Here is a 27,070-nt window from a genome sequence, read left to right as displayed (position 1 = left end):
AGAGAGAGAAGGAGTGAGAGAGAGAGAGAGAGAGAGAGAAAGAGAGAGACAGGGGAGGGTGGAAAGGGGGCTGCTGCCAGCAATGTGACTCATATCAGTAATCTTTAACTGCCCTCCAGACAGTAGTGCTCTCAGCTCAGCACAGAATACAGCACAACACAGAACCCCTCCTGCGCACACTTACTGTCATCCATCATTTTATCGAGTGTCCAGTGTTCATACCTATCATACTATTTCACTTTACCTGTTCAGACAGAGGGAATTCTGTCAAAACTGCTGTGGGTAACCATCAGTGAACACATTGCCTCATCTCATCATTTGTATTCTGAAGTCTAAACATCTTAGAGACACACACACACACACACACACACTCTCATACATGTCTCTACACATGCATAGCTATGAGTTCATTTCTGGTCAATATCACCATTGATGTATGTGAACAAACTGGACAAATTGGACTGATTTTCCACAGCTTGCCCCAGAGCGGGTCCTGAATTTGATATTGACTGTTATACACAGTTCTCTGTTTGACTTTGCTATGAGATGGCTGGCTAAATTATGATGTTTCTGTAACATTTTATGGCACAAAACAGTAATAAAGTGTAGATTTGCTTTGTTAGTGAATATGCCCCCCCTCTCTTTCTCTCCCTTTCCGTCTCTCTCTCTCTCCCCCTCTCTCTTTCTCTCTCTCTCTCTCTATCCAGACTATCTTTAAGCTTCTCCTGAGACATGTCACTGTTGGCTTGATTCAGAAACCATTTCAATAAATGCCACACAGTGTTTCTTTGCCTTTGACTAATTGATGAACAGTGCTCTTAAGCTGTCAGGCCACAACTTACTTTTAGTGCAGCTGCAAAGCTCTTTTCTGCATTTACTCTGAGTGTGTGTGTGTGTGTGTGCGCGCGCGTATGTGCGTGTGTGTGTGTGTGTGTGTGTGTGTGTGTGTGTGTGTGTGTATGTGCACATGTGTGTGTGTGTGTTTTCCCATTTAAAAGCTTGAGATGGAGTATACATTACTATGTAACTTTCCATGCCTGCGTGTGTATCTGTGTGTGTGTGTGTGTGGGTGTGTATGTGTGTGTGTGAGTGTGTGTGTGTGTGTGTGAGTGTGTGTGTGTGTGAGTGTACTCTCCTGCCCATTCACCCATGTGTCTGAGGGAATTTTCTGTTCTAGAGTTGTCTCAGAGGGTTTAACCTTTATTAAGTTAGCTCCTCCTACTAATCCCATTTGGAAGGAAAATGTGGAGAAGGGCATCTCTAGTTTCAGGGAGGGACGGGGAGAGAGAAGGAGAAACGGGGGTGTACGTAAACTAATAGTATGTGCATAATGGACATCGTGATTTTTGTATTCTCTATTTTACTGCTAACGTAAACTGGCAAAACATGATGTTACGTGAGGGGATCCTCAAGCAACTTTGGTTTTAGCAACTGGTTTTGTGAGATGTCTCTTCTTGTAGGTGTACCCTTACACTTAGAGCAGTTTGCTGTCAATTCAAGTCACATTCAGTGTCCAGTCTTATCATTATCATTATCATTACTGCAAATTCAAATACCATGTGGAAAAAAGTTATAAGTGACCATGGTTAGAATAGCAAATATTGACATTTCTGTTGAGATTATATATTTTAAATTATAAAACCTGACAAACTGATAAAAACTTAGTGAGGTATGTAACCACTTCATAGTGAAATTGTATATGGAATGTCAGTGCATGAAGATATGTGTGTCAGTCTATCTGTATGCTCATTGGTGTTTGTATGAAACCTGTTGCATGGCCTGTCCCTCTTTGGTTGCAACTAAGCTTGTAGGCTTATATGCTTGTAAGGTGATAGTAAATGGCAGGTGGTGTACATAATGTAATCCAGGCACAACTTTGTTGTTAGCAACAAATATTGCACTCTATTTGTGTCGTCTAACACCACCTCACGCTTATACTTTATCTAAAGTACCTCGGCAATGCCAGGCTCTGCTTGCTTTGATGTTTTCCCATTCGCGACTTGGTCAGTTTCAGAGATGATGTGCTTAGGGGTAGCACAATTCATTAAGACCCAGGTAGGACATCCTCAGAGCTATTCTCAGTCCCACCACACAAAAAGCTCCACCCATGCTTTCATCTACTTTTCACATCCTTCAGTTTGATGAAGGGCTACTTTATCTTTTCACCTGGCCTGGTCAAGACGCCCCTGAACTCTTCTTTCTCTGGCCTTCTACAGGAAATACCCACCCATCCTAGCATGGGTCTGCCACATACTGTTTCATACTGATGCCAGTAAACACAGAGAAAACAGCCTGTGTTTAACCTCCCTCTCTATGTCAAACATGTCAGAAATAGAATTGAAACTCCCCACCCAGAGAGTGTTGTGGGAACATAGTGACTGATTTTGAAAAGAGGAACATTCATAGCCACCCAGTGTCCAGTTTCATCCGTCAAACAGGCCAATGGGGAATGAGCGTTTGGGCTCAGGGAGAGTAGTGGACACTTTAAGAGTGCCTCTCATGCATGTAAAGATGACATTCACTAAAGATGGTTCTGGCTTGATGAGACCTTTCCCATGATCAGTGTCATAAGAGCTGTATTTGGAGTTCTTGTATCTTTGTGAATTGTGGGTTGTGAGAAGTGCTTTGTCTGTGACTGGCATGGGAGAAGAGACTGGAAAACTGGATGCTCTTGGGTAACTAGAGACCATGTGAGTAGACTGTTAATGATAGGGTGCGTAAGCAAAGAGCATGTGAACAGAGTGCTCTAGCCCAAAGTGCAGAAGCAGAGAGCATGTGAAGGGGATCGCACTTAATAAAGATCGTTCATTGACCTAAAAGACATTTGAATTTGGAAATGGAGTGACGGCAGAAACACAAATCAGCTGCCATTATTCTCACAACAAATAATAAAACACATACACGCACACACGCATGCACACACACATACACACACACACACACACACACACACACACAGCAAAAAAATAATTTCTAAGTTGTGTTTGTGCTCTTTCATATATGTGATCTGCTTACTATCTAATTCATCCCAAAGCTTGACCCCCCTTTCTCTCTCCATCGTTCTGCTGAATGAGCCTCTCATTTGTGGGAGTCTGTGCTCGTGAAGCCACACTCATACTCTTGGCTCATGCCAAACAAGTTACCGCCCCCACAGACTCCACTGTTAGCCCTCCATGTTGTCCAGTTTCTCCTGACCATCTGCCATTGCCCTGGTCACCCTGACAATGACAGCAGTGTCCGCCTGGCAAGGGGGTTGGAAATGCAATGCCCGATGAATTATAAATACCTGCACCAAATATTATCACGGCTCCTCACCGTCTCACAGGGGCTCTCGTAGAATCGGTATAACCACAGAAAACATCGGGAAAGCGCATGGTCTGCAATAGAACTGATGTTGCGAGCTTTGTAATAATCTCAGTTATGAGTGTTATTGTGGATTGCAATGGATTTTGAAACATTTGGCTGTTGACAAAATGGAAAGTTTGCACAAAATAATATTCACCGACCAAATGTTAGTCATTCTGCTATTCGTGCAAAAGGGCCATGCTGAGCAGCAGCAGATGGTTTGTGGAAACTCGGAATCGTAAAAAAAAAAAAAAAAAAGCTCCCAGTTATCAATAGTATTAGAACATAGCGGTGGTGCCATATAAAGATTAGCAAGCATGCTGTCTCTATCTCTCTCTTCTACCTGTATACCAGGGCAGTGCCCTGTGTGCCTGCCCGGACCACAGCAGGAGAACCAGTGCCACTCAGCCATCTACTCCACAATGCATTGTGGCAGGGTTATGTAAGAGTTTGTTTGAGAGCTATTCTTAGTGCTGCCTGGCAGTGAGGAAAAAGCTCATATCTGACAAAGCGGGAAACTTTGTAAAGAAACTAAGAGAGAAGCGTTTAAAATCCAGTCCATCTGAGTGAAGATTCCTTTTATTTTTTTGCTGTGTGGTAGGGAGAGCAGGAAAGAATGAAAGATGAAAAACAAAAGACATTCCTCTGTGAAATTTTCTCTGTGCCTTTATTATTCGTAAAAGTGCCCTACAAAAATCGTCTGTATTGAGGCAATCAGATAAAATCTAATTATTACCAATTGTTTTGTCTAAACAAAATAGAAGCACCTGAATGTTTTAAAAGAGGAACAGTATATAAGTAGTTTGACAGTAATGACAAATGTCTGACGAATAAATATATATAGGTGAAAATATTAAAAAATTTGGAATTACTTTCATGGATTTATCTAATATATTTTGTTATACAAAGACTTAAACGTCAGTACTAGTATATACAAATAAATTTCTTATATATGGCATCATAGTGATGATTACCGTTTCTCATTGCAGTATTAAGCATCTGTACGGTCTTTCCAGTTCCATTATAAAGTAATTGTCTGTCCCAGAAGAGCCCTGTCTGTCATCAACAATGGATTCATTGCATCACGGCTGTGGCACTAATTTGGCGTCTTTAACTGCCTCCTTTACTTCTAAGAGCACTCTGTCTGGTTACCCTTTCTGGGAGAAATCTACACATATTATCTGACAAACTTATACTAAAGTCTCAGTCTATGGGAGAGAGCCATGAGAGTGTGTTTTCATAGGCCCTGGTGGTGTTGTCATGCCAGCTCAAACCAGTTTATATCACTCAATACTTGCTTTATCAAGCTACCTTTGAAGAGTTTTTGAAGGCCAAGAAACCATAAAAAGACAGACGAGATTCAAACAAACAGCTTGAAGGGATCCGTTTTCAGACAACTTAATCATATATCATATGATTCTGTAACAACTCTTACCATTTTTAAAAAGCTATTATACAATTCAAAGAAGAAAAAGTGCATATATGCATTTGTTTGCCCAAATATATATTGACACCATTGTAACTGTCTTTGTAGACTGCCCATAGAGTCAAGCGCGGAACTTTGACGTGTGTTTGAATGACTCCCAGAAGTCTGACTATGTGATGTGCACCGTGAAATCAGCCGTCTGAAATATTAAAAACCAACAATGACTCACTAACTTACTTTCCATATACATGTAATATTCAAGATGTGACTGTGTTCAAGGAGCACAATGTAACCCTAACCTCTGAACGACAAATTGTTTTTGTGTGTGTGTGTGTGTGTGTGTGTGTGCGTGTGGTGTGTGTGTGTGTGTGTGTGTGTGTTTTTTTTTCATTTTGTTTTTTTATTCAATGTGTAGAGTACACCATGTATGCAACAGCACCATGCTCTGGCAAAGGACGTGACCTCCATGTTAAAAGCATTTGGTTGTCAGAAATATGAATCATGTAAATTTGGAGCACTGCCACGATTCCTCTTCAGCCCACATCCAGTCTCTTCTATCTTTGGGACATAATTTATGTACAGAACATGTCAACCTTCGGAATTCAAGAGGCTGCTTAAGACATATGGGATATCATATAGGATGGGAGGTATTGGATCTCTCAGTGTCCAGTTTGAGTTGTGGGTTTCAGTACCATGTTTGCTTAAGAAACCCTCCGAAATTTTCATCAGAAATGACTTGGATTTTGAGATTGGTGTGGATTACTGACAGGTTTATGACTATACGGATTGTAACGCGTGATTTTGGGAGACAAATGTAATCGACTTGTCTTTAAGCACTTGTACTCAACTTAACTGCAAGGTTGTAACATGTGCACTCAGAGCTGAAGATTTCTTGCCCAGCTGTGTTTATGAAAGGTCATCTTTGGGTTCCATTGGATGTACTTTATCAATGGCCCGTACTTGAAGCACTGTCGTGCAAGTTGCCACTACCACATGGGAACAGAATATGTCAAGCCCTAGCTTCCTGTTTGTGCTTGTCTGGCTAGTGTCAAGTGACATTGTGAAATTATTAACCGTGTTTACACTGCATTGGGCAGCACTATGCCCTCTGCACAGCAGGTCAGCCTTGTCTGTTTGGACTTGTCTGTCAGTGAAATGGACAAAAGGTGTTAGTAGATGTTCTTCTTCAGTGTAATTAGGGCTCGCCTCTATGTTTTGGTTTCATTATGCATTAGATTCCAATTGAAAAAGAGGAGACTAATTTAACATAAGCACTTAAGTCAATTTCAAAGCCCTTCCAAATTGAGAACGGGAAACTTTGTGAGGTCTGATTGTTGTGTCAAAAAAACCAGAAACTCTGATTGGTTACTTGAGATAGGTAGGGCTGGAATTGTCATGATGTGTAGAGTGTGGAGGGTTCTTTTATTGGATTGTGGTGTTACATAGCACAAGAACACAATTTGAAGTACAGAATATGGTTCAGTACTTGAGCAGGGATGACAAAAAGAACACACTGGGCAAAAATGTTTTATTACTTTGCTTGTTCAGGATAAAGTGCTCTGTGTTGTTTTGGGGTTTAATTTTTTTTTTTTTTTTTTTTTTTAGAAAAGAAGACCTCAAATTCTTCAGATGTTCCGTTATTGTTTTATTTGCATCTTGCATAGATGTCATACAAAGTAATTGATGTTATATGTTCAGTAATTGGTTAATAAAGGTAAAGACCTTAAGGTGAAAACTACACGATCTAGATTCAGTTTATAGCATAATGATGGCTTTCAGCCCTACATACCAATTAACTCATCATTCTCCAATGGTTGCTTATGTAGTAATGCTGTACTGCTTTGTTTCCATGTGCCTATTTTAATCTCTCGACTGCTGAGTAGGCTACAGTAGGAAGGTGACTTTCTCAGAACTGAAGGGTTTTTTATAACACATTTACTCAGCATTCCAAGTCCTCCTCCTTTATGAGATGTGTGTTGAGAGAGAGAGAGTGAGAGAGAGAGAGAGAGAGAGAGAGAGAGAGAGAGAGAGAGAGAGAGAGAGCGAGAGAGCGAGAGAGTGAGAGAGTGAGAGAGAGAGAGAGCGAGAGAGCAAGAGAGTGAGAGAGTGAGAAAGAGAGCGTATGTAAAGAGATTACATAAAGGTGTTCCACAAGTGTACGCAAGAGCCTATTACCTGCCTTGAGCTTAACTAATGACCTCGTAACTTTTCTATCTTTGTCTCTTTCAGACCTGAGTGACCAGCTCCTGGAAGTGGTTGGTTTGGAAGGAGCCATAGAAATGGGGCAGATCTACACAGGCCTAAAAAGCGCAGGTCGTCGCCTAGCTCAGTGTGCCAGTGTCACCATTAGGTCAGTGCCCAATACGCACACACACACACACACACACACACACCACAAACAAACAAAGCAGTCAGTCTCAAACTCACAGACGCACGCATATACACACACTCTTCATTCCACTGTCCGTGTTTTCAGTCACCCAGACAGAACGGTCCTTTGCTCTTTTCACACTCAGCCTGTCTTTGCTGAACTCAGCCGCCAGTAAAACAGAACTTTGACCTGCCACCTCTCCAGTCTCTCATTAGCAACGGCAGAGAGAACCAGCCATCCTAACTCAGATGAATAATGATGTTTGTTACATGTCTGAGCACACCCTCACTGCCACCGCTTCATTCTAATTTGAGCGGTGATTTTTTTTAGCGGCGCGGACTGAACCGGTGGAGTCTGAGGCATTAGTTCACATGTTTTTGTTACTCTCCTCAGCCTCGCTCCATTGAGCATTCATAATGACCTTAACGGTAACCATTGCACTGAGAGGTGGGAGTCATTCCCAACTTCTCATTGGCTCTTTCCCCTTACCTGTGTGGCGCAGTCTGACCACTACCTAATACTTTCCAAAAGCCAAATTAAAAGAGCATTAATCGTCCCCACTCACCCATAATGTGTTGCTTTAGCTTGGGGTAGCACGCCTGAAAGGCTTAAACTAACTTTGTGTCAGTGTATATAGAGAGGTCAGTGTGTGTATGTGCCTCTGTGTGTGTGTGTGTGTGTGTGTGTGTGTGTGCTCAGTAGGACTGTGAGTTTAGAGAGTGAGGGGCCCTGTCTGGGAACAGGGCTCATGGGAACAAAGGCAGCAGTGTTTTGAACCATCCGAGAATGGTGTTATAGTGAAGCCTCGTGCCCCTGAGCTGCGTGTGATTTGACCCTTAACTCCCCCTACCCCCTTTCTCAACACTATATTTCTCTCCCTCTCTCTCTCTCTCTCTCTCTCTCTCATGGTTCCTTTCACTGCAGGACATCTCGACTACTGCCCATGCAGATTGATGGAGAACCATGGATGCAGCCTCCATGCACGGTGAGGTTCCTCAAGAGATGAATAGCATCATGTTTTTGTTTTCCCTTGTAATATTTGTATTTAAAAGCCAGTAAACAACTTCCATAATGAATGAATCACTGTTAGCTATCAAATTTTAATCTATAGACCTCACTTAGGATATGCTAAACTCCTCAAATGATGGTTAGTGGTGTTGTGTTTGCCCTATATCCAGGGAGGGACAAGCTAAGGGACAATGCTCAGATATTGTTATAACTCATTTTAAATGAGGGATAAGCAATATCATTATTTGCTCATTGCAAAATACTGGTGCTATGAGTCAATATTCAGAATAATCACTCCTTTACTCTCCCCTCCTGTCTCATATGCCTGTTTCTTCCCATCTTTTTTTCCCTTGCTGTAGCCTTCGCAGTGAGCGCTCTGTTAATTAAAACACTGTCATGTTTCACCAGACCACTGACTGATTATGTCATTAAGGAGGAGGAAATGCATACTGGATTCCATCCGCACATAACAACAGCACAATGTCCTCTGCTATTTATATATATATATATATTTATATATATCCATGTAGCATATACAGAGGACTATAAAAAGCATTGCACTAATCTTAGTCTCCTCTAGTTTACCTAAACGTTGCAAGGGCAGACCTTAGTTCAATATTTGTTATTCTTGTTTCAAGGTCACTTCACACATTCTCAAATGTGTTTGTGTGTTAATCTGGACATGTTTTGATGTGAGGATGTGTGGTGATGGGTATCTCCACTCTTTAGTGAATGAGATGGAGAATGATGTTTTCATCACATGGATTTAGTCAGTCAATAGGAACGAGGACTGATTCGTTGAGATTAAAAGGAGAACTCCACTAACAATATTAACTTTAATTAACTGTGATTAGTGAAGAGAAGGTAACACATTGTTCGGCAAACAAACATCCTAAAAACGCAAGTAGTGGCGGTTTTTGGTTTTGATCAGCTTGGTTTTGATCACAAAACCTGTGAGATTCAGTTTATTAATTTCATTGAAAATGTTTTCGGTTGGAGATAATTAGGTTGGTTACATGTGGTGTTTGTTGGAAACAGTTTAGACAGTAATCCTACCAAATCCCTCCTTTCTCATGACTGCAGATACGGATTACACACAAGAATCAAGTACCCATGCTGCTGGGTCCTCCACAGAAGACACCCTTTTTCTTCTTCAAGAAGCGCAACAGGAGTCGTGATTAGGAGAAAGAAGACCCCCACCCCACCCCATCTAAAGTTCAAACACACATCTCCACCATCCTCAGCTCGACCACTTGCTCTGACTGGTGGAGATGATACACCTGGAAGGGGCTTGGTCCAGAGCTACAAATTTTTTGGAATTACAGATGTAAAGATTCTTAATCAACCTAGTGATGATAACAAACTCCAACTCATACAACAGCCCAATTTGTGGCATCAGAACTGCCTGGTTGACTCTCTTAAGTATCTGAACTCCTTATCTTCCTTTATGTATGACAGTCATTCTGACTTGTCATCTCTAACCCATTCCAACTAAAACCTCTCACCAATGGGCCCCTGCCTGGCCATCACACTGTGCCCTCCTCTTTCTCAACAACAGGTTCATCAGAGGATACTGCCAAAGTTTTGTGGGAGAGGAAGTGTGAAAGAGAGAGAGAGAGTAAGAAAAAAAAAGGGAGCATGTATGAACTGATATAAGAATGTCTAAAATGGAGAGAGAGAGAGAGAGAGAGAGAGAGAGAGAGAGAGAGATTACATGCAGGGAAATCACTGAGGACTTTTGAAACCATTGAAAAGCGAAGTGAAGAACCGAATCACCTGAGAGTGGGCGTGGGTGGGTCGCACTCTGAAACGTCACAGCGCCCAAGGTCGGCCAAACAGGGCCTGAGAACAAGCTTTCTTCTTGAAGGAGCCTGATAAATAATGAACGGGTGCATGCAAGTACTCACTGTAGTGCCTGTCCAAGGCCCCACAGCATGCCACCACTAAAGAGATGAAACAGCAAGCTCATCTATTATACAGCGGATTGTTTATGGCAGTGTGCCGGTAGGGGTGGATGGGACTGAGGTAACATACCCTGTTTGCTCTTGGTTTGTCTGGAACTGGTTAGTGGTGTTCATGGGTTGCCAACAGCAGTTTTCTATTATTATTATTATTATTATTATTATTACATATTGATTTGGCTTACACACCATACAGTATCAATAATTATTGAAGAGGCCCCCTCTTCAATTCTGAGAAAATTTTAAGAAGCTGTACCATAAGATTCTTTTTAGTCTGAAGTCTGTTCCATAAGACAAATCAAAATAATAAGATTGAAATAATAAATGAAATGAAATGAAATGGGATGAAATGAAAATGACTATTCAGCATAAACAGACAACCTATCTAATATGAGACAACCGTGTCGACAAATTATTATCATGCTTTCGTTTTTTTTTTTTTTCTTTCGAAAATTGATTGGCTATTCTCTTTGACTCGATATGGACATGTGCAGGTTGTATAAACAAGCACAGTCCACGCACCACGTGTCTCCACGATGGTCTCACTGCTGTGTCGGGGTGATTAAAATGGATTGACTGCTGATGTTACCATGAGCCCTGCGATCCAGCTCTTTCTGAACACAGCGGCATCGGGAGGTTTGATTTACCGGTGAACGGACGGGCCCTAAATTTAACTTCCTATTTCAGGGAGCATCTGTCTTGTGAAATGCAACTCCTAATTACAGCATGAAAACATCAGCTTGCAATTTCAACTGCTGCAGTAAAGAAGCGTTAAGCAAGGGGCTGGTTTCCCCTGAGTGCGGACGGCAGAAATCGCGTCGCTGTTGTTGCCACAGCGGCTGTAATCTTAGAAAAGATCAAACTGGTTTCATTGACAGGACACCAGACAAGCCATGAAGCAAAATGGGGTTTGGTACAAGCCTATGAAAATATCAATATACCCACAAATGTATGTGCAAATACAGTGTTTGTATATTCTGAGAGTATAGTGTGCATACATATGAATGTGTTTGAGAAATGTAACATAGCATCAATGACGTAAGAGACATGTTACCTACTAGATTACATGATTGACTGTAGCAGTATGGGAAATGTGCCTGACACAGATTATAACCCTCTGATAATCACCTGTCACAGCACTAAACAGGAGCGAGCATGCAACCAGCTCTCGTACAGAACTGGGGGATGTTATAAAAGCTGCTCCAAGTGCAGATCTAGAATCATCTTCCAGCTTGTAGTGATTGAAGTGGGTTTTGGCATTCCGAAGCTGATTTGAGGTCAGCACTTATCATGTAACCTACAGAAGAAGACTCTCCCTGGGGCATAAAAAAAAACAAAAAACACTTAGCTCATATTTGGGGCAGGCCATTAAGCCACGCCCTGGGTTCCCTTTAATTCACACTGATCTGACGGTGTTGCATCAAGATCCAAGAAACTGAGAAGCTGTTCGAAAGACCACTGAATCTGCCTTGTCTTATCAAAACCGTTCACCTCCATATTAGGTGGTGCTGAGGGTTATTAAATAACCTATGGTCTTTCGACAGCTGGCTTGTCTCTGTTGGTCCTCTGATGCTAACAGAAAGGCAGTTCAGTGCAAAGAGTGCATGTTTACAATTTTATTTTTCATTTTATGATTTAGAATGATGTAAAACTGTTCTGTATATATAGATATTTTCTTTATATTTTATCTAAAGTTACACCACTGCATGCCTGCTGAAACAGAAGACACAAAACTCGTCTTCTTGAGGAGAGGCCACACTGATTGTTGCTAACCCCCCTACGGCCCTTCCCCTTCTATGGCATCCATGTCATAGTCTTAAACCTGATCCTGTTTCTCTAAACCACCATCACTTTGTGTATTTCTTCGTTTGTATTTCCTCGAAAAGAAGCTAAAAGCATGGTCATATTAAAGGCACCTCTGTGGCTTGTGTATGCTGCAGACAATGTAAAGAAAGTTTGGCACCGAGTGGCCATTTAAACAATGTACTGTGTATAGGAGACCGAAGAATGTCAGTGACATTTCAACCGCAGGGAATGTCATCACATTATTCTAATGTTAACAGCAGTGTCACCTCTCATGTCGTTTCTGATAACATAAAACAACGGATAGCCTTAAAATACCAAAACAGGAAAAAAAAAAAAAAAAAGAAAAGAAATTTTTAGTTACAACAGGGAAGCAGGACACATGCAATACAAAAAAAAAACTCGCTAAAAAAGCCTAAGCAAAACGAAATGACCAAGAGCAGAAATGGTAAATCAGTTTTTTTGCAGTGTTGATTGTGTTGCAATAACCCATTACCATAATTAACCACATCATAATTTCCTGTAGCCTCTATGCAGCCAGAGAGGAGTAGCCAGTCATGTACGATACAGAAGCGGTCAGTCTAGATCGTTAGCCCCTGTGATGGGCATGGTAACCATAACAAACACAAATGAATTTAGAATTTGACTGGTCTACTATTATCATCTAATAACCGTACATCTGTGAGATGAGTCTCTCACTGCACTGAGCTCGGCCACGTAGGACTTTCTCTTCATGATGATCATGATACCATGTGTCCTGTGAAAATCATGCTGTCCCTAGAGTAGTAAGATGTCATAGGGCTGACAGGTACTGTCAATGTCCAAGCAAAAAAAATAAATAAATAAATAAAAATAAAAAAGAGCCAGTTGAAATATTTTATCAGTGGGAACGACACTCTCATGGGAAATCTAAATCTAATCTAAAATACCAAAATGTTTCCGTCGAAAGTCTGTATTACTCTTCACTCCTCTTTACTTATGGAGGCAGCATGGGTTTTTTGTAGCGTAGCTATGTGACCCTATTCTTAGCTTGGGCAGATAAACCGTATTGAGTGACATCAGTGGCACAGATGCAGTAGAGCCCAAATCATCCCCAAGTGTTGTGTCCTACATGTGTGTATAGACCCCTGTCCTTTGCCCCCTTAGGGTTGATGTGGTATTTAGCTGCCCTTGTGTGTAGCATTGAAGGTCAAGGACAAATTTGCTTGCCCTGTGGACTAAGAATTGACTCAAGGGGATGAATTGATAACCCCTTCAGCCTTCCCACTCTGGTTCTGTCCTCTTTACTGCCTACTAGCTGTTGGCATCCATTTTAATGGGCAAAGGATTTATTGAATAAAATTAAAAAGTTGAGAAACTGGCTCTGGTGCTGTTGATTTGGAAAGGTCTGTTAGGATGTTCTCTCCCCTGCAGCAATGACATAGATCCATGACTGACACCATCTACCACTTAACATGATTGGCTTTCAATTCAATCAAAGTATGATGCGCTTTTATGTGAATGATAAGAACCCATTACAAGAGACTGTCAGCGTCTAGTGTCACACTTCTAGTGTCATACATGACTTGAACACCAAGAGGATCATTGAACACAGAGAACCCCTATTCATACAAGTACCTTTATGCCAAAGACACAGGTTCACATTTACTACATATTGAAAATGTATAATATGTTAACATTTGGTACATATTGAAAATGTAATGCTGTAATATGTTCACATTTAGCACATGTTCAATGTCTAACACAATAAGAGTGTCCTTATATTAACATTTATAATACAATCTATTCTCTAAAGAATATTCTTTAATATTCTTTAGAATATAACATTTATACAATTTTCCTGCTATAACACTGGAACATTTTCATACATAATATTTATTCAAGCCAATAAACCTCTCAGAGTCATGATGTACCTACTACTAATTATCTAACCAGTAAGGGAAAGCAGTGAGACATCTCCTTGGAACTATGGTGTTGTTTCAGATACATTATGCAAGTTATAGTGATGCAAATACAAATAGCAGTTTTGTGAGAGAGGTCAAACAATGTCTATAAACAATATTGACATACTTTGGCATTGGTTATTTATAAATACAGTACGAGTTCATTATTTAATCATTTATGTGTTATATATCCAAGTATGTGTTACAGTTATTTGTTCTTAGGCTTTGGTTATTAAAGTTAAGAATCATGAAGAAGTTCTGATCATGTCAGTCATGTGATTTTGATAAAAGAAGAGTTAGAACACTTTTAAAGGTTTCTGGAACTTTAAAAATAGATTAGCGGGTGTTTAATGAGACAGTCAGTGGACAAATAGGTTTGGTCATGACAAAAAGGTCATATCACAACTGCAACTGAAAGAATACCGAATGTGGACCTTCAGGGATATTTAATAATAAAAATCTATTCAGTGCAAATCTTTCTTGGGTACTCCAATCACCAAATTTCCAAAACACCTTGGTCATGAATTTGTGACCATGTTAAAGTTCCTCAAACTCCTCTCCTAACCTAACTCATACTCACCCTATTTCCCTCGTCCCAAAAAAGTCTTCATTCACACCCAGGTTCTGTTGTCTGAGTCCACCATGATACAAATGTTTTGTTTATCTGTGGCCTGGAGAAATGGTTCCATAATAGATAGTTTCCTTAAATGATATCTGTAGATTGCTAATTAGATTTCCTTACATTTTCCATATGCGCTGATCTCTTATCTTAAATCAAAGCCATTAAGTCATTACTTTATAGACTCGGTCAGAGAAGTTTCATGGATTTCAAAAACTACATGATTGTGCTTTGTCCCACAGACACACACACACATATATTACTTTGACTGAACTGATAAGACAGGAGTTAAAAATAGTTTAAGACTCTAAATGAGAAAAGTCTGATGACTATTGATCAGTTTAAGAGACAAAGATGAAGCAGACACTTGAATTACTTTCCTCCTGTGTGGAGATTTACCAATACAGTATCGGTCATAATGATTTATTCTTTTAGAAACCCACAGAGTCATCAAAATACTACTTCAAAATGTTATTACAACACTGTTACAGTGTTTTATTATGGTCATCTTTTTGGCTTAGCCAAGGTGCCTGAGGAGGCAGCTGTTTAAGCAGGGAAGCACCTACAATACAGCATGGAGCCGTGTGTGTGTGTGTGTGTGTGTGTGTGTGTGTGTGTGTGGAGGGAGGAGAGGATGGGTGTCTTTGGCAAGCAGAGATAATGAGGCAGGAATTATCTCTTCGCGTGCTATTAATAGTTCACAAGTCACATCTTGTCTCTTTCGGGAGTGCACCAATGGCCCCGGGTAGCAATTTTCTTCACTGCTGTTTTATTAAGTATGTTCATCAACAAATTTTGCATTGGCATATGTAGACAGATTATTCAGTTCTTCTTTGCTCATTTTGTTTAAGTGATAGAAAATAAAGGAAAATTTAATCCGGGCGTGTGAAAGTACGACCTCTTTTAGTCTTTAAAGGTGTAGCTTTTTTTCCTGTTTTCACGACAGAACTATATCTGAATACTGTCTCTGGGTCGTTAACTTCTCTCTCTCAGATGTGGTGAAGATGGAATTTCTCTTCACACAGATGAGTCGGATTAGCCCACATTTTGAACAGGTGGCATGCTGCCAGAGTTGTCACACTGACCCAGTCCCTGGCACAAACAAGCTTGCCGATGATGAGGGACACTCCCTCTTGTGGCCCTGTTTTCCTCTAAATCTCTGTGGCTCTCTCCTTAACCCCCCTCCGACAGGCTCCTAAAAGATGCAGCAATTCTTCAAGAAAGAGATGAGTTGCTGTGCTACTGTAGCATGTGGATTTATTTAAGGAAAGAATTGGAATGGAAACACAATATGCCCTCCTCCGCCCCCTGCCCGCCTCCCACCACATCCGCACCAACGCACTGAAGGGTGCTATAAAAAGGAGACCTCGACAGTGCAGTATAGTCGACGAGCCCTTCATCAGAAACATCCAGAGAAGGCAACAATTACAGTAGTAACTAAATACTTATCAGTTTCATATAGTCTTTGTCCCTCTATAGACAATATAAGCTCCACACAAAAGCATGCAGGCTTTTTGCAGATTATGTTAATATCTCCGCGTGATGGATCCCTTTCATCCATGCTCAGAATAGGAACAGTGTTATATATAGGTCTAAGTCAGAACATCTGTGATAATGATATGGATTTTGCTTGCTTTGACCCCCTGGTCCTGCAGTACAAATCACCTTCATGTCGCAAGGGTACATGACATTTCATATATCTCTCTCTGAAAAAAGATTTTTATGGAGTTTGATTACCAAAAATCATAGTTTGTACATTATCATCAATTATTATTAATTTAAGAAGAAGAAGAAGAAGAAGAAAAACAACAACAACAACAACAACAACAACAATGACGACAACAACAACTTAAGAGAGGAGGAAGAAGAAGAAGAAGACGAAGAAGAAGAAGAAGAAGAAGAAGAAGAAGAAGAAGAAGAAAGGAAAGAGTGTAAATAACATTATGGGTGCTGGACAAAATAATGAAGTTCAGTCCATGTGGTTGTTGATAATAAAGTAGCACTGAATAATCTAACTTCGCTATTCTTCACACAAATTTCTTAAAACCTCTCTAAGGGCCATACAGCACTATTAGAGATTACATGTTTCTTTAGGTTTACGAAGTAGGTCTTACATGCCCGTAATGTGTCCACCGTTGGAGTTTAACTTCCAATAGACACATGAGCAATTGGTTCCCTCCCCATTGATATAATGCAGTGTTCTCACCACCATACATTGTTGCAATACTGAGTAACACTGTGTGATTTCGACATGGCATTAGAAGGACTGGTTTTGATTACTAAGTTACAATACAAAACTGTTTGTGTTGTCTTGTCCATACACCTTGGCTTGTATATGTTCATTTGACTTGAAATAGGTCGATTGTGCGTTATCAAAATTTCCATCAAATAAGATTGCACTAAGTTGATTTGCACTGAGAACGATGACCTCCACTTTAAATATTTGTGTGGCACTTTAAGAGCCTCGGGCGACGATTGGAAAAAAATCCTCAATGTGAAACTGAATGAAACCCAGTCATTCATAAAAATAGGACACGCACGCTGCGATTGGTTAGTGGGCACTTAATTAATATGCCGTTAGACTCCGGATACCTATTGGCTGTTGATTTGAATGACAACCAGAATAAGCCAATGAGCTAACACAGCAGTGATCCTCTCGATCCCCTAGCAAAACCATCCAGTCTATTTCCTAAACCCCATTGAAGTTTTGTGAGTCGAACACAGCGCATCTATCGATCAGTGAGAACAGACTCGGGGCTTTTGTGGGATTTAAATCGGAGTCTTTTTATCAGTACATACCCGGAGTGTACGACTTCTGTGGGGTGAGTTCTGTGCTCTCTTACTGATATCTATTTTCCGAAATATGCATAAAATTTACTAAAATATTTGGCAAAGGAATTAGGAGGAGGCTAAGTGTTTGTTAAGTTATCGACTTCCAACTGCAAATCCAGCTTTAAGCGAAAGCGAACGCCATTTTCTCCAAGAGGGTTTACTTTGGCAACCATTTTCTATGGCCTTATATTTAGTTTTTCAGTATTCTCTTGCACTGAAATATTGGTATTAGGTTGTATAATATCAGTGTGCGTGCACTGCCCTTGTGTTATCAGTGGGATCTGTTGAAGCTTGGCTGTGTTTGCGGTTTTATGAATGGGGGTCAGGATTTTTTCTCCCTCGCTGTTCCACACGGATCGAGTTTCACTTCATTGAGAAAAACAAGGGGCCGTGAAAAGGGGGGTTGGATGCAGGGAGAGGGGCTACCGTGTTAGACCCCCCTCATCAGCTGTAACTGATTTGAAGAATAACTTTGTCCGTGATACTTGTGAATTTTTAAGAGACCTAGGTCGACATTATGCTCCGTTCACATCTTAGTTCCAAATGTCTGTACTCCTGTCTCCTCAGTGCTACACTCTCGCCCTTCTGATTCAGATATCTAGTTATTGTTTTTCGCGTTCATTTTTTGTGGCCGTGGAACAGTCATTCTTTAATAGCTGTATTTAGCGTCGTGTGACTAAGCTGTAATTTTGCGTGGAAATACAAAAAGAAATGCTGCATACAAAATGATGTTACGGTTGAATACGGAAACTTCGGTCAAACATTTCTGTAGTGCATGTGATTGTGCATCTGTGTGTATTAGCTTAACTCCAATCAGAGACTGACTATTATTGTAGCGGTCATAGAAATGATGCGATCACATGATTCAGTGGAATGCTTATGGTCGATTAAATTGGATCCCTCTTCTCTCTTCGTTTTAAAATATGCGTCATGCCCACTTACACAGAGAGAGCAGGAAAGTTGATCGTGAGAGAAATTTTCCATGCTTTATTGTGTCACCTCAAGATTTGGCATGGTCTCTTTTATTTGTCACCCTTTGACAGACGAAATGAGATGACTCATTTCAGAGCCTAGAAGGATTGTGTGATGACTGTCTATATAGACGGCCTGTGCTTTATCACTTATTTATGGCAGATTGTAAAAGTTTTTTCTACATTGTAGATAACACCATAACCTGGAATAGACTGCCCTTTAAAGAACAGTGTGTAATGTTGTTCTTTCTTTTTTGCTTTTACGTTCAGCAGATATAAGTACTCGCTCTTATTTACTAAGCAGTTAAACTTTTGGTCTGACACAAGCCTTACACGGTTTTTGATAGTTAACACAATTGCATAGCATACTCACGTCGCAAAACCTCTCTACAAAACTGAGCGTCTTGGTGATTATTAAGTTGGTAACATCCTTTTTCAGTTCATTAACTTTGCTTTGTGAGTTTGTAACTGTATGCTTAATGCTTAATCACAGGTACAGATTGCCTGGTTTGCGTTCTAACGACAGTGTGTCTTTACATTATGCAGCATACTCAGACAGTGAGTGTGAGGGGGAGTAACTGATAGATATGAGGGTTAAGTCAGAGCAGCTATTTTGATGTGGGATGCATCAAGTATGTGAGCCAAGCAGTTGTCTTACACACAGCTGTGTGTGTGTGTGTTTTTTTATGTATCCTTAATAGAAAAGACAACCTTAAAGCAGTCCTAAAGCCATCGCTTTTAAGCGAAGACCCTTGCTGGGAACCTCTTTGAGACCCAGGTAACATGGACGGCTTTTATGACCAGCAAGTTCCATTTTTGGTGCCACCCAGTGTAAGTACATTTTTTTTGGTGTTATGAATAATGAAATGATTGATCCTATAATTACGAGTAATGTTACTTTATGACTCTGAATCCTACATAATGTAATTTTTGGTGCCACATGTTGTTTGTCACATGGATGGGATCATATCTAACTAACTAGGCTGTTGCTCCACAGCAGAAATCATCTCAAGTGGAGGAAACGTACAGCAGACAAACCAGAGAAAGAAAAAGAAAGTTTGTGGACTCCGAACTTGCACAGGACACAGAGGGTAATTTTATATCAGTCTGCACTCTGTTGCGCTTAGATGTTCATTGCTTTTTGTTGTCCTGTTCACTTTTGAGTTCTCTTTCTCCAGGCTTAATAGGGTGTGCATTTTTTTCTGTCCTACAGAGCTCTTCCAGGACCTTAGTCAGCTGCAGGAGATCTGGATCGCAGAAGGTAAGATTCCTCTATATGAAGGCACTGAAAGCCTGTAAACTTAGGAAAAGTGGAATCATTTAATAAGACAGCCTCACATAAAGAATATTGGACTTTGGGCATTTTCGTTTTGGTTTTTAGAAGTTCAGTTATTGTAAATACTTTTGACTCTGCAATATTTGGTTTCATATACTGTGTCATACTGCAGTAGTTGTTGTTGTTGTTGTTTGTTTTTTAATGATTTCCCTCAAACATGAACAGACTTTTCCATAAGGGAAAAAAATTAAAAACAACAGAAGCACTTTATTCAGCATTTATAATCTCATTAACCCTTCCCTCTATCACCAACCACAAATAAATAAACAATAAAACACCCCTTCGTCTTTGTACCATGTTTGCAAAATTTGAACTACCAAAATATATGACTGGATTTTAAGTAAAGTTGTAAATGATAGTAGTCAGATTGTACTTTCAGGTTGGACGTTAACAATAATTACAGACTTAATGCAAATGTTTTGCTATTGATAGTCGTCACATTCACGGCCTGTTAAACGTTTTGCTTCATCCGCTTTGCTATCATTATAAAAATCTGTTTTGGCACAATGTATTGAGTATCAGCAACTATTTATCCTTCTCTTTCAATTTCTCCAAACTCCTTTCACAGCCCAGGTGCCCGATGATGAACAGTTTGTCCCAGATTTCCAGTCGGATAGTTGTAAGTACCTGAGATTTATTATTTATTCTTCTCGGAGATGTACTTTGGATAGAGTCCAGAGAGAGTGAGGGAAACAGCAATGCCTGAACTCCTGAGAATATTCATTATTCATGGATTACTCCAATCTCCAGCCAATTCTTTGAGGGGCCAAAGGGACAGTGCTGGCCAAGAATGCCATCAAATGCCTACACAGTCTTGTTGATTTGGTTGTGAAACTGATTTAGTTTAGTAATGTTATTGATGCATGTTTCTGTTTGCCATTTCTTGAGTTGCTGAGTGTAACTCATGCCACCTAAGGATTAAAGCAACAATATTAACTCGCCCTTCGACCAATATACTCATCCTCTGAATTAATATATTATCCATATTATCGCTTAAAGCCCATCCTTTTAAACTTTCACCGTCTGCACCTGAAGCCTGGCAAAATGTTTTCATCTATTCAAAGGGTCTGTAATGTTTCTTTTTTCTCTCCCAGTTTTCATTCTTGGCCAAATCCTCTCAAAAGAGGACCCCCTGCCACTTTTTTTCTTTTTTTGTTTAATCAGCCGATTGGTATTGGGCATCACATGAGCCAAGCTCATAATCTGATTTCACACTTTCATGCACTTAGTTCAGCCACTGGAATGGGCTGGATTCTAGTGGATGAGGCCCCAAAGGCAAGGTTTCCCTGCTTTGCTACGTAGCAAACAGTTTTTTGGAGGGTGGGGGGGGGGGGGGGGGGGGGGGCTAAATCAATGAGGCTTCTCTTTGCTGAGAGTTTGGGGATCTCCGTCCATTTTTCAGTGTTCCGCTATTCAAAAGAAGGGAAATACCTGAGTGATCTTGCATGCCCAATTTTCAGTTTCTGTCTTGTTTATTTTCTCTCTCAAGTATGCTGATGTTTTTGTCTGATGTTGGAGCTGAGAGACAGGGTGTGGCGTCTCTGTTTGTCTGGCCTTGTGTTTTGGCCAAGCTTTGCATGTCAGTGTGGTGTGACCGACCTCTAAAGTACAGCAGTATGTTATTGAGTGAGGCGCTGTCACATACCGTTTGTTGTAGGGCTTCGTTTAGCTTGTGTACAGTATTTGCCCTCCTCTGCAGTAGTTTAGATTTGAATGATTTCTGTGTGTGTTTCTCGTGATGAGGTCGTCAGTGGAATCTTTCTATTCGCCAGCATTGGGCAGGTTCTCCAGCCCATCACATGTAACAGCATATACTCCTACACTTGGCCAGTTTGGTGTTTGAGGCCACTCCCCCTGTTCTAACTCTCCTTTCCACAGTCAGGGAAAATGCCCTCTTTAATCACTCACTTTGGAGATTAATTTAATAGTCTTTGGTGTTATAGTTCAGCTTTGCTATCGCTGGCTGTGCGTGTGGCATGTTCACGTGCCTATTGTCTGATCTCTCTAGCCCAGCATGGTAGGGATGATTTATCAGGCTCTTGTTGCAATGTGCCTGAGGATCCAGTTTCTCTGGCCATTATCTGGCGCCGGATATGGGAGCTGATGCAGAGATCCAACGGCTAATGGTTACAGTAGAGAGAGGAAAATCATTCCGAATCATTGAATTACAGCCACACTGATTCATGAGTATTGACTGGCTTGTGATGGAAATCAGAAGGGAGTGCTTTGATTGCATGTGGTCTTCTGCACTGTTATTGATGGATGAACGATGGAGCTTTTATAACTCACAGTCACCCTTCATTAGTCTATGAAGTATGGCTATTTAATGGCAAAGAGAGAAAGATACTCCATATCAGGACAAGCACTGCACTTTTGTTGATGAGTTCGATTAGATATTGCTTCATAATGTGTTTTCTCTCTCTTTGTATCCCACAGTGATGTTTCATGGCCCTCCACCTGCCAAGATTAAACGAGAACTGAGTCCTTCCAAAGATCTTTCGCCCTGTAGCCAAGACAAGAGTCCCATGCCATATGGAGAGAAGTGCCTTTACAGCTACAGGTATATCCTCGGTCCAATGAAATTACTGCATTGCTATTACGCAACTGAGTGCCTTTGTTTCGAATCCTTAATTTGTACCCCATCCTCTACTCAATACAGTGCCTATGAAAGGAAGCCCACCGCTGGGTTCAAGCCATTGACTCCTCCTTCAACACCTGTATCACCATGTGGCTCCACCAATGCTCCTGGAACACATCCACTGCATGAACAGACTCCCCCACCAGTCCCAAACCCTACGCTAGGGCAGCGCCAACTACACAGGCAGCCAAATATGACGAACTCCACCAACAACCAGGGAAATCTTCCACTCCACAGTCAAAGCCCGCCTTTTGCAGTGCCCTGTCCACCACTTAACCACAATGCCCCTTTCAACAATGAACACAGGTGAGTGTCCGCTCTTATGGCAAGGTATTCTAGGTGTAAACTTGATACCCAGCCTAATGTTTCACAGATCACAGATGGTACTTTAAAACTTAGTACATTTCAAGTACATTCTTAGAGCTTTCATAACAAAGATATCTTACAAGTATCTTTTAAACTCACAGGGGTACAGCTGTTTTCCCTTTTGACCTGGTGGATTCATTCCATGTATTACCTTTGTATATACAATTTATATGTAATTTAATGTGGTGGCCCATGTCTCGGTCCGGGATGGACCGTTCCATTTCCATGCAGGATCATGAACTTGATGTGTGCTTATAAAGCACGTGACCTCTCAGTTATTATTGGTCCTCCATTTGGCCAATGACATGGGTCACACAGATAATAATATATTTTGTGCACTGGTGGTCCTGTACCCTTTAGCCATAGGGCAACATTAACTTTACCCTCGTGGGAACAGACCATCTGGCATCCTGCCCTGCCACCTGCAGTCAGATTTCTGGGACGATGCCGGAGAATTTGTGGCATGCTGTTGGCAGGCAGGTTGGTGGAGCCAGCAAATCTAGGCTGAGCTGAAGACACCTCTAAAATGACTGTGCTGTCCCTTAATATATCCACTGGTGTCACCTGGCTGCACCATCTCATTTTACAGCTAATGTAGGCATTGGATTCTCAAAACATTGTGTGGGAAGATGGAATTTATATTGGAATATTTCAGGTCTAAATGATTCCTTGTAATCTTCAGAAGGTCTTTCGCAGAACTGACTTAATCTGAATCCATTGTAAACATTAATCTGTTTACTAAGCAGAGCGTTTACTCTGGAATTTTTTTTTTCTCTTTTTAAAAGGTTTCAGCGGCAACTCTCAGAGCCATGTCTACCTTTCCCTCCAAATGAAGCCCAAGGTAGACCAACCTTCATGGCCCATGCCCCCAGCACTTCGCCCCGTGATGGAAGGCCACCTTACCATCGCCAAATGTCCGAGCCCCTTGTCCCTGTACCGCCTCAGGGATTTAAGCAGGAGCTACTGGACCCCCGATATGCTGAGCAAGGAGTCCCGAATATGGGCCAACCTCAGGCTACCTTCCACCACACACCAATCAAGCAAGAGCCTCGAGATTTTTGCTTTGACTCTGGTGAGTGCTAACTTCAACTTCTGAAGTGTATCTAAGCAAGTCTGAGTGTCCAGACGCTGGTGAGCTGTATATGCCCAGCCTTTGTGCAAGTAAACTAGGTTGAGCCTGCGGAATGTTCCCTGTGTGCTGGCGTTGGCCTGTGAGTTTTAGCAGTGCTCGACAAGGTGCGCACAGAGAAACTCTGCACGCTGCAAACTCGCACCTGCGAAGAACAGACGACGGTTTGACATCATATCTCACCCCATGAAGCTGCTCTGTTCTCAGTATCGATCAAGTCAGGAACCCAATTTGCACCGTGCAGCTGGAATCAAATGAACAGAGGGAACCGCTTTGAAATAAAAACGAGCTCCGTGACTCAGCCTCTGTATTTTTGTCTGCTCGTATCCTCTGTGTATGGAACAGAAGGTTAATCTAAAATTCTCTGTACTTTAAATTTCAACAGACACACACACACACACACACAGACATTCTTCAAAGCAGTTTTCACATCTTTAGTCTGTTTAACGTAAGCAATATTCCAGCCTCCTCTTAGCCTTATGATTGCAAGGGCAGTGACGTAAGGCAAAATCCTCTTAGTTCACTGCTTATTATTATGCACGTCAGCAAACAGGACCTTAGCTTGTGGTAGTTGGATGCATGGTTGTTAAGCATGTTTTCTTTTAGTCTTCTGCAGCCTTACAGATGATGCTCCCCTATGTGATAAAACCATCAAAGAGCCTGTATTTGATAGAGATCATAACTCAACATTGAACAGGAAATGGGAGTGGTCTCAATGTGTACTTAAATGGCTGGACTGTCAATACGCAACCTAAAAGACAAATATAACCTGATTGTCACAATTCAATATCTGGGCATGAGTAATTCCATTTGGTGTCTCCGAGGACACGTGACTGCTATGTTATGCGCGTGCGTTTATCTAGGCTTAGCTAGTACCACCAGATGCGTAGGCTGGACATTTGCGGCCCAGCTGTTGCATCAGTGCCAGTTGTGTAAGCAGCAGTGATTGATTCATACTGATCTTTAGTTCCCTAAAAGCCTGTGTTCCTATGCCAAATCTGATAGGTTAACTCCTCTCAGAGTGCATTTCCCATTTATTATTTATGAAGTAGACCTAGTGAATATAATTAAAGTTGTGTAAATTCCTTTATTATTATTACCATTAAACAAAACGTACATTCGGTTTGATGAGCAAAAAATTCTAAGCTTTAATGCCGAACATGTTTCATGTTTTCCAAACCTGTTTTCTTAACAATCAGTTTAAATGCTTCTTATACTCTTTCTGTTTACAGAAGTGCCTAACTGTCAGTCTTCATTTGGAAGGGCAAGCTTTTACCAAAACCCTGAGAGTAAGTATCTCTCACAACATGAAACTTGAGAAGTGAGAGTTGTGTGAAATGAATGTTGGATTGTTTATACAGAGCGGGATTTACTGAGTGATAAAAATGAGACTGTGATAGATGAGGCAGCACAAATGATATTGCCTTGGATGTTCTGCTGTTGATGGACCTTGTGATAACCACACTGTTCAGATTTGCCTTTATATGACTTGGGTTAAAACATAACGTACAGATCTTGTTTGAATCCATTTATGCAGTTTATCTCTACTGAGTCATTAACCTGATTCTTCCTTCTTCTCTTCATTTCCAGGCTTTGCCTTTGATCGAGAACCACACTTATACTTTGATGATACCTGCGTAGTCCCTGAGAGGCTTGAAGGTGAGACCGCACAACACGTCATGATGAGGAAATTACGATTCACACATTTCCTCCTTGCAGTAGTTACCAAATTTCTCAATACCATAAATGGTCACAAGTTGGAAGTTCTTGTGTGAAAAGCTGGAACATTGTTGTTGCATCACCAGAGTAGTAAGTGTTCTAAGCCAAAAATTGCAGGACAGTGTAAAATGAGCTCTGTCCACATCACTGAGTTCTGTGTTGGAATGTCACACCCCACTGTTGGCTGTAAAGCCCTCTGACAAGCTCTGACACTCGTGTCCATCTGTTAAAAGGTAAAGTGAAGCAGGAGCCCTCTGTCTATCGGGACGGTCCACCTTACCAGCGTCGCGGCTCCCTCCAGCTATGGCAATTTCTGGTCACGCTCCTCGATGACCCTGCTAATGGTCACTTCATTGCTTGGACAGGACGTGGTATGGAGTTCAAGCTCATTGAGCCAGAAGAGGTTGGTTTCACTCGTTTTGTGTCCAAATGATCAAAATCCAAGATAGCACAACTGAATTAGGATTTGTGTAGGATCCTTTTAACACGAAAGCCCCTCATCCTCTGTGTTTCAGGTGGCACGTCGCTGGGGCATCCAAAAGAACAGGCCAGCCATGAACTACGACAAGCTGAGTCGTTCGCTGCGTTATTATTACGAGAAGGGAATCATGCAGAAGGTAAAGGACCAGTTACATTTACTGCTGTGTTGTCTGTTTGACATATCTCAGATACAGCAAAGCGTTTTCTGACACAATTTAAAGCACTGAAAAAAAATCTTATTTTGTCCATTCTCCCTAGGTTGCTGGTGAGAGGTACGTGTACAAGTTTGTATGCGACCCTGAGGCCCTCTTCTCCATGGCCTTCCCAGACAATCAGAGGCCTAACCTTAAGGCAGATCCAGACGGCCTGCCTGGAGTGGATGATGACACCCTGCCTCTGACTCACTACGATGAAGCAGCCCCCTACTTGGTTGACGGAGGGGAGCAATGCGTGGCCGGGATGTCTTTCCCCGACGGCTACGTGTACTGACGCTTCTCCCCACCTCAGAACCTGAACTGCTGAGCAGAACTAAACACATCTGTCCCCCACTGCCTCGACCCTCCTGACTTACAGATTAACCCTCCCAATGGAAAGAAAAAAAAAAAAAAAAAAAGGAGAACGAGGAGAAATCTGCAAACCGTGCTTTCTCTAGCATCAACCTGTGAGCAGGGGCTAGGGACGCGAGGAAAGGCTGAACTTCAGTGGCTCACCTCGCTTTGGGGTAAAACGAGGCATCCTCCCTCTCACTTAGTTGACAAGGAAGCCATGGCAGGAGCCCGACGGTGCCGAAGGACTGACAGATCTCTCTGTGCAGACTGCAAGAATTGTAGCAATTCTGTTTTTGACAATCTGCTTTTTTAAAAAAAAAAGAGTACGGAATTATATATATATATATAAAAAGTTATCCTAACTAAAAAAAAAAAAAAAAAAAAACAAACAAACAAACAAAAAAATCAAAATGCAGCACTATTCTATAGTTGCCTTTTTGGTTCCCCGATAATTGCGTTACCTCCAAACCAGAAATTATATTAAAGAAATGAAAAAAGGGCTTTATTTTGCAAAGAAAAACAGACCCGTTTGTTTCTTTACATGAGTTAAGAGACTCCTTTAAAAGCTGGATTTT

The 27,070-nt window shown here is 41.2% G+C and overlaps 2 protein-coding genes across 6 annotated transcripts in view; both read left to right on the top strand.

Annotated features, from left to right (window-relative positions):
• dgkg (diacylglycerol kinase, gamma) overlaps positions 1 to 9,332 on the top strand; it is a 57,114-nt gene extending 47,782 nt beyond the window's left edge. For both annotated transcript variants that reach the window (XM_030786291.1, XM_030786289.1), the window contains 3 exons: positions 7,001 to 7,121; positions 8,067 to 8,127; positions 9,234 to 9,332. In XM_030786291.1, the coding sequence (XP_030642151.1) occupies positions 7,001 to 7,121; positions 8,067 to 8,127; positions 9,234 to 9,332 (281 nt within the window). The remainder of the gene's footprint in view (positions 1 to 7,000; positions 7,122 to 8,066; positions 8,128 to 9,233) is intronic.
• Positions 9,333 to 19,062: 9,730 nt separating this feature from the next.
• Positions 19,063 to 26,525, top strand: etv5a (ETS variant transcription factor 5a). 4 transcript variants are annotated; one of them, XM_030786409.1, is made up of 12 exons: positions 19,063 to 19,110; positions 19,280 to 19,370; positions 19,493 to 19,540; positions 20,184 to 20,234; positions 22,052 to 22,175; positions 22,275 to 22,559; positions 23,405 to 23,691; positions 24,981 to 25,037; positions 25,339 to 25,407; positions 25,701 to 25,870; positions 25,983 to 26,084; positions 26,206 to 26,525. In XM_030786409.1, the coding sequence occupies exons 1-12, from the start codon at positions 19,063 to 19,065 to the stop codon at positions 26,434 to 26,436; spliced, it is 1,563 nt and encodes a 520-aa protein (XP_030642269.1). In that variant the 3' UTR covers positions 26,437 to 26,525. The 4 variants fall into 4 exon arrangements, with proteins under 4 accessions (XP_030642269.1, XP_030642270.1, XP_030642267.1 ...); XM_030786410.1 differs by having other exon boundaries at positions 25,983 to 26,088; positions 26,204 to 26,525; XM_030786407.1 differs by having other exon boundaries at positions 19,277 to 19,370.
• The last annotated feature ends 545 nt before the right edge of the window (positions 26,526 to 27,070 follow it).

The sequence above is a fragment of the Chanos chanos genome, chromosome 10 (assembly GCF_902362185.1).
Source record: "Chanos chanos chromosome 10, fChaCha1.1, whole genome shotgun sequence".
In the NCBI taxonomy this organism is placed as follows: domain Eukaryota; kingdom Metazoa; phylum Chordata; class Actinopteri; order Gonorynchiformes; family Chanidae; genus Chanos; species Chanos chanos.
This window is presented reverse-complemented; position numbering and strand designations above follow the sequence as displayed.

Coding starts and splice junctions, on each gene's coding strand:
- etv5a (XM_030786408.1), top strand. CDS start 19,063: ATGGACGGCTTTTATGACCAGCAAGTTCCATTTTTGGTGCCACCCAGT. Junction 22,176..22,274: donor AAGTGCCTTTACAGCTACAG/GTATATCCTCGG, acceptor TACTCAATACAG/TGCCTATGAAAGGAAGCCCA. Junction 25,408..25,700: donor AGTCCCTGAGAGGCTTGAAG/GTGAGACCGCAC, acceptor ATCTGTTAAAAG/GTAAAGTGAAGCAGGAGCCC.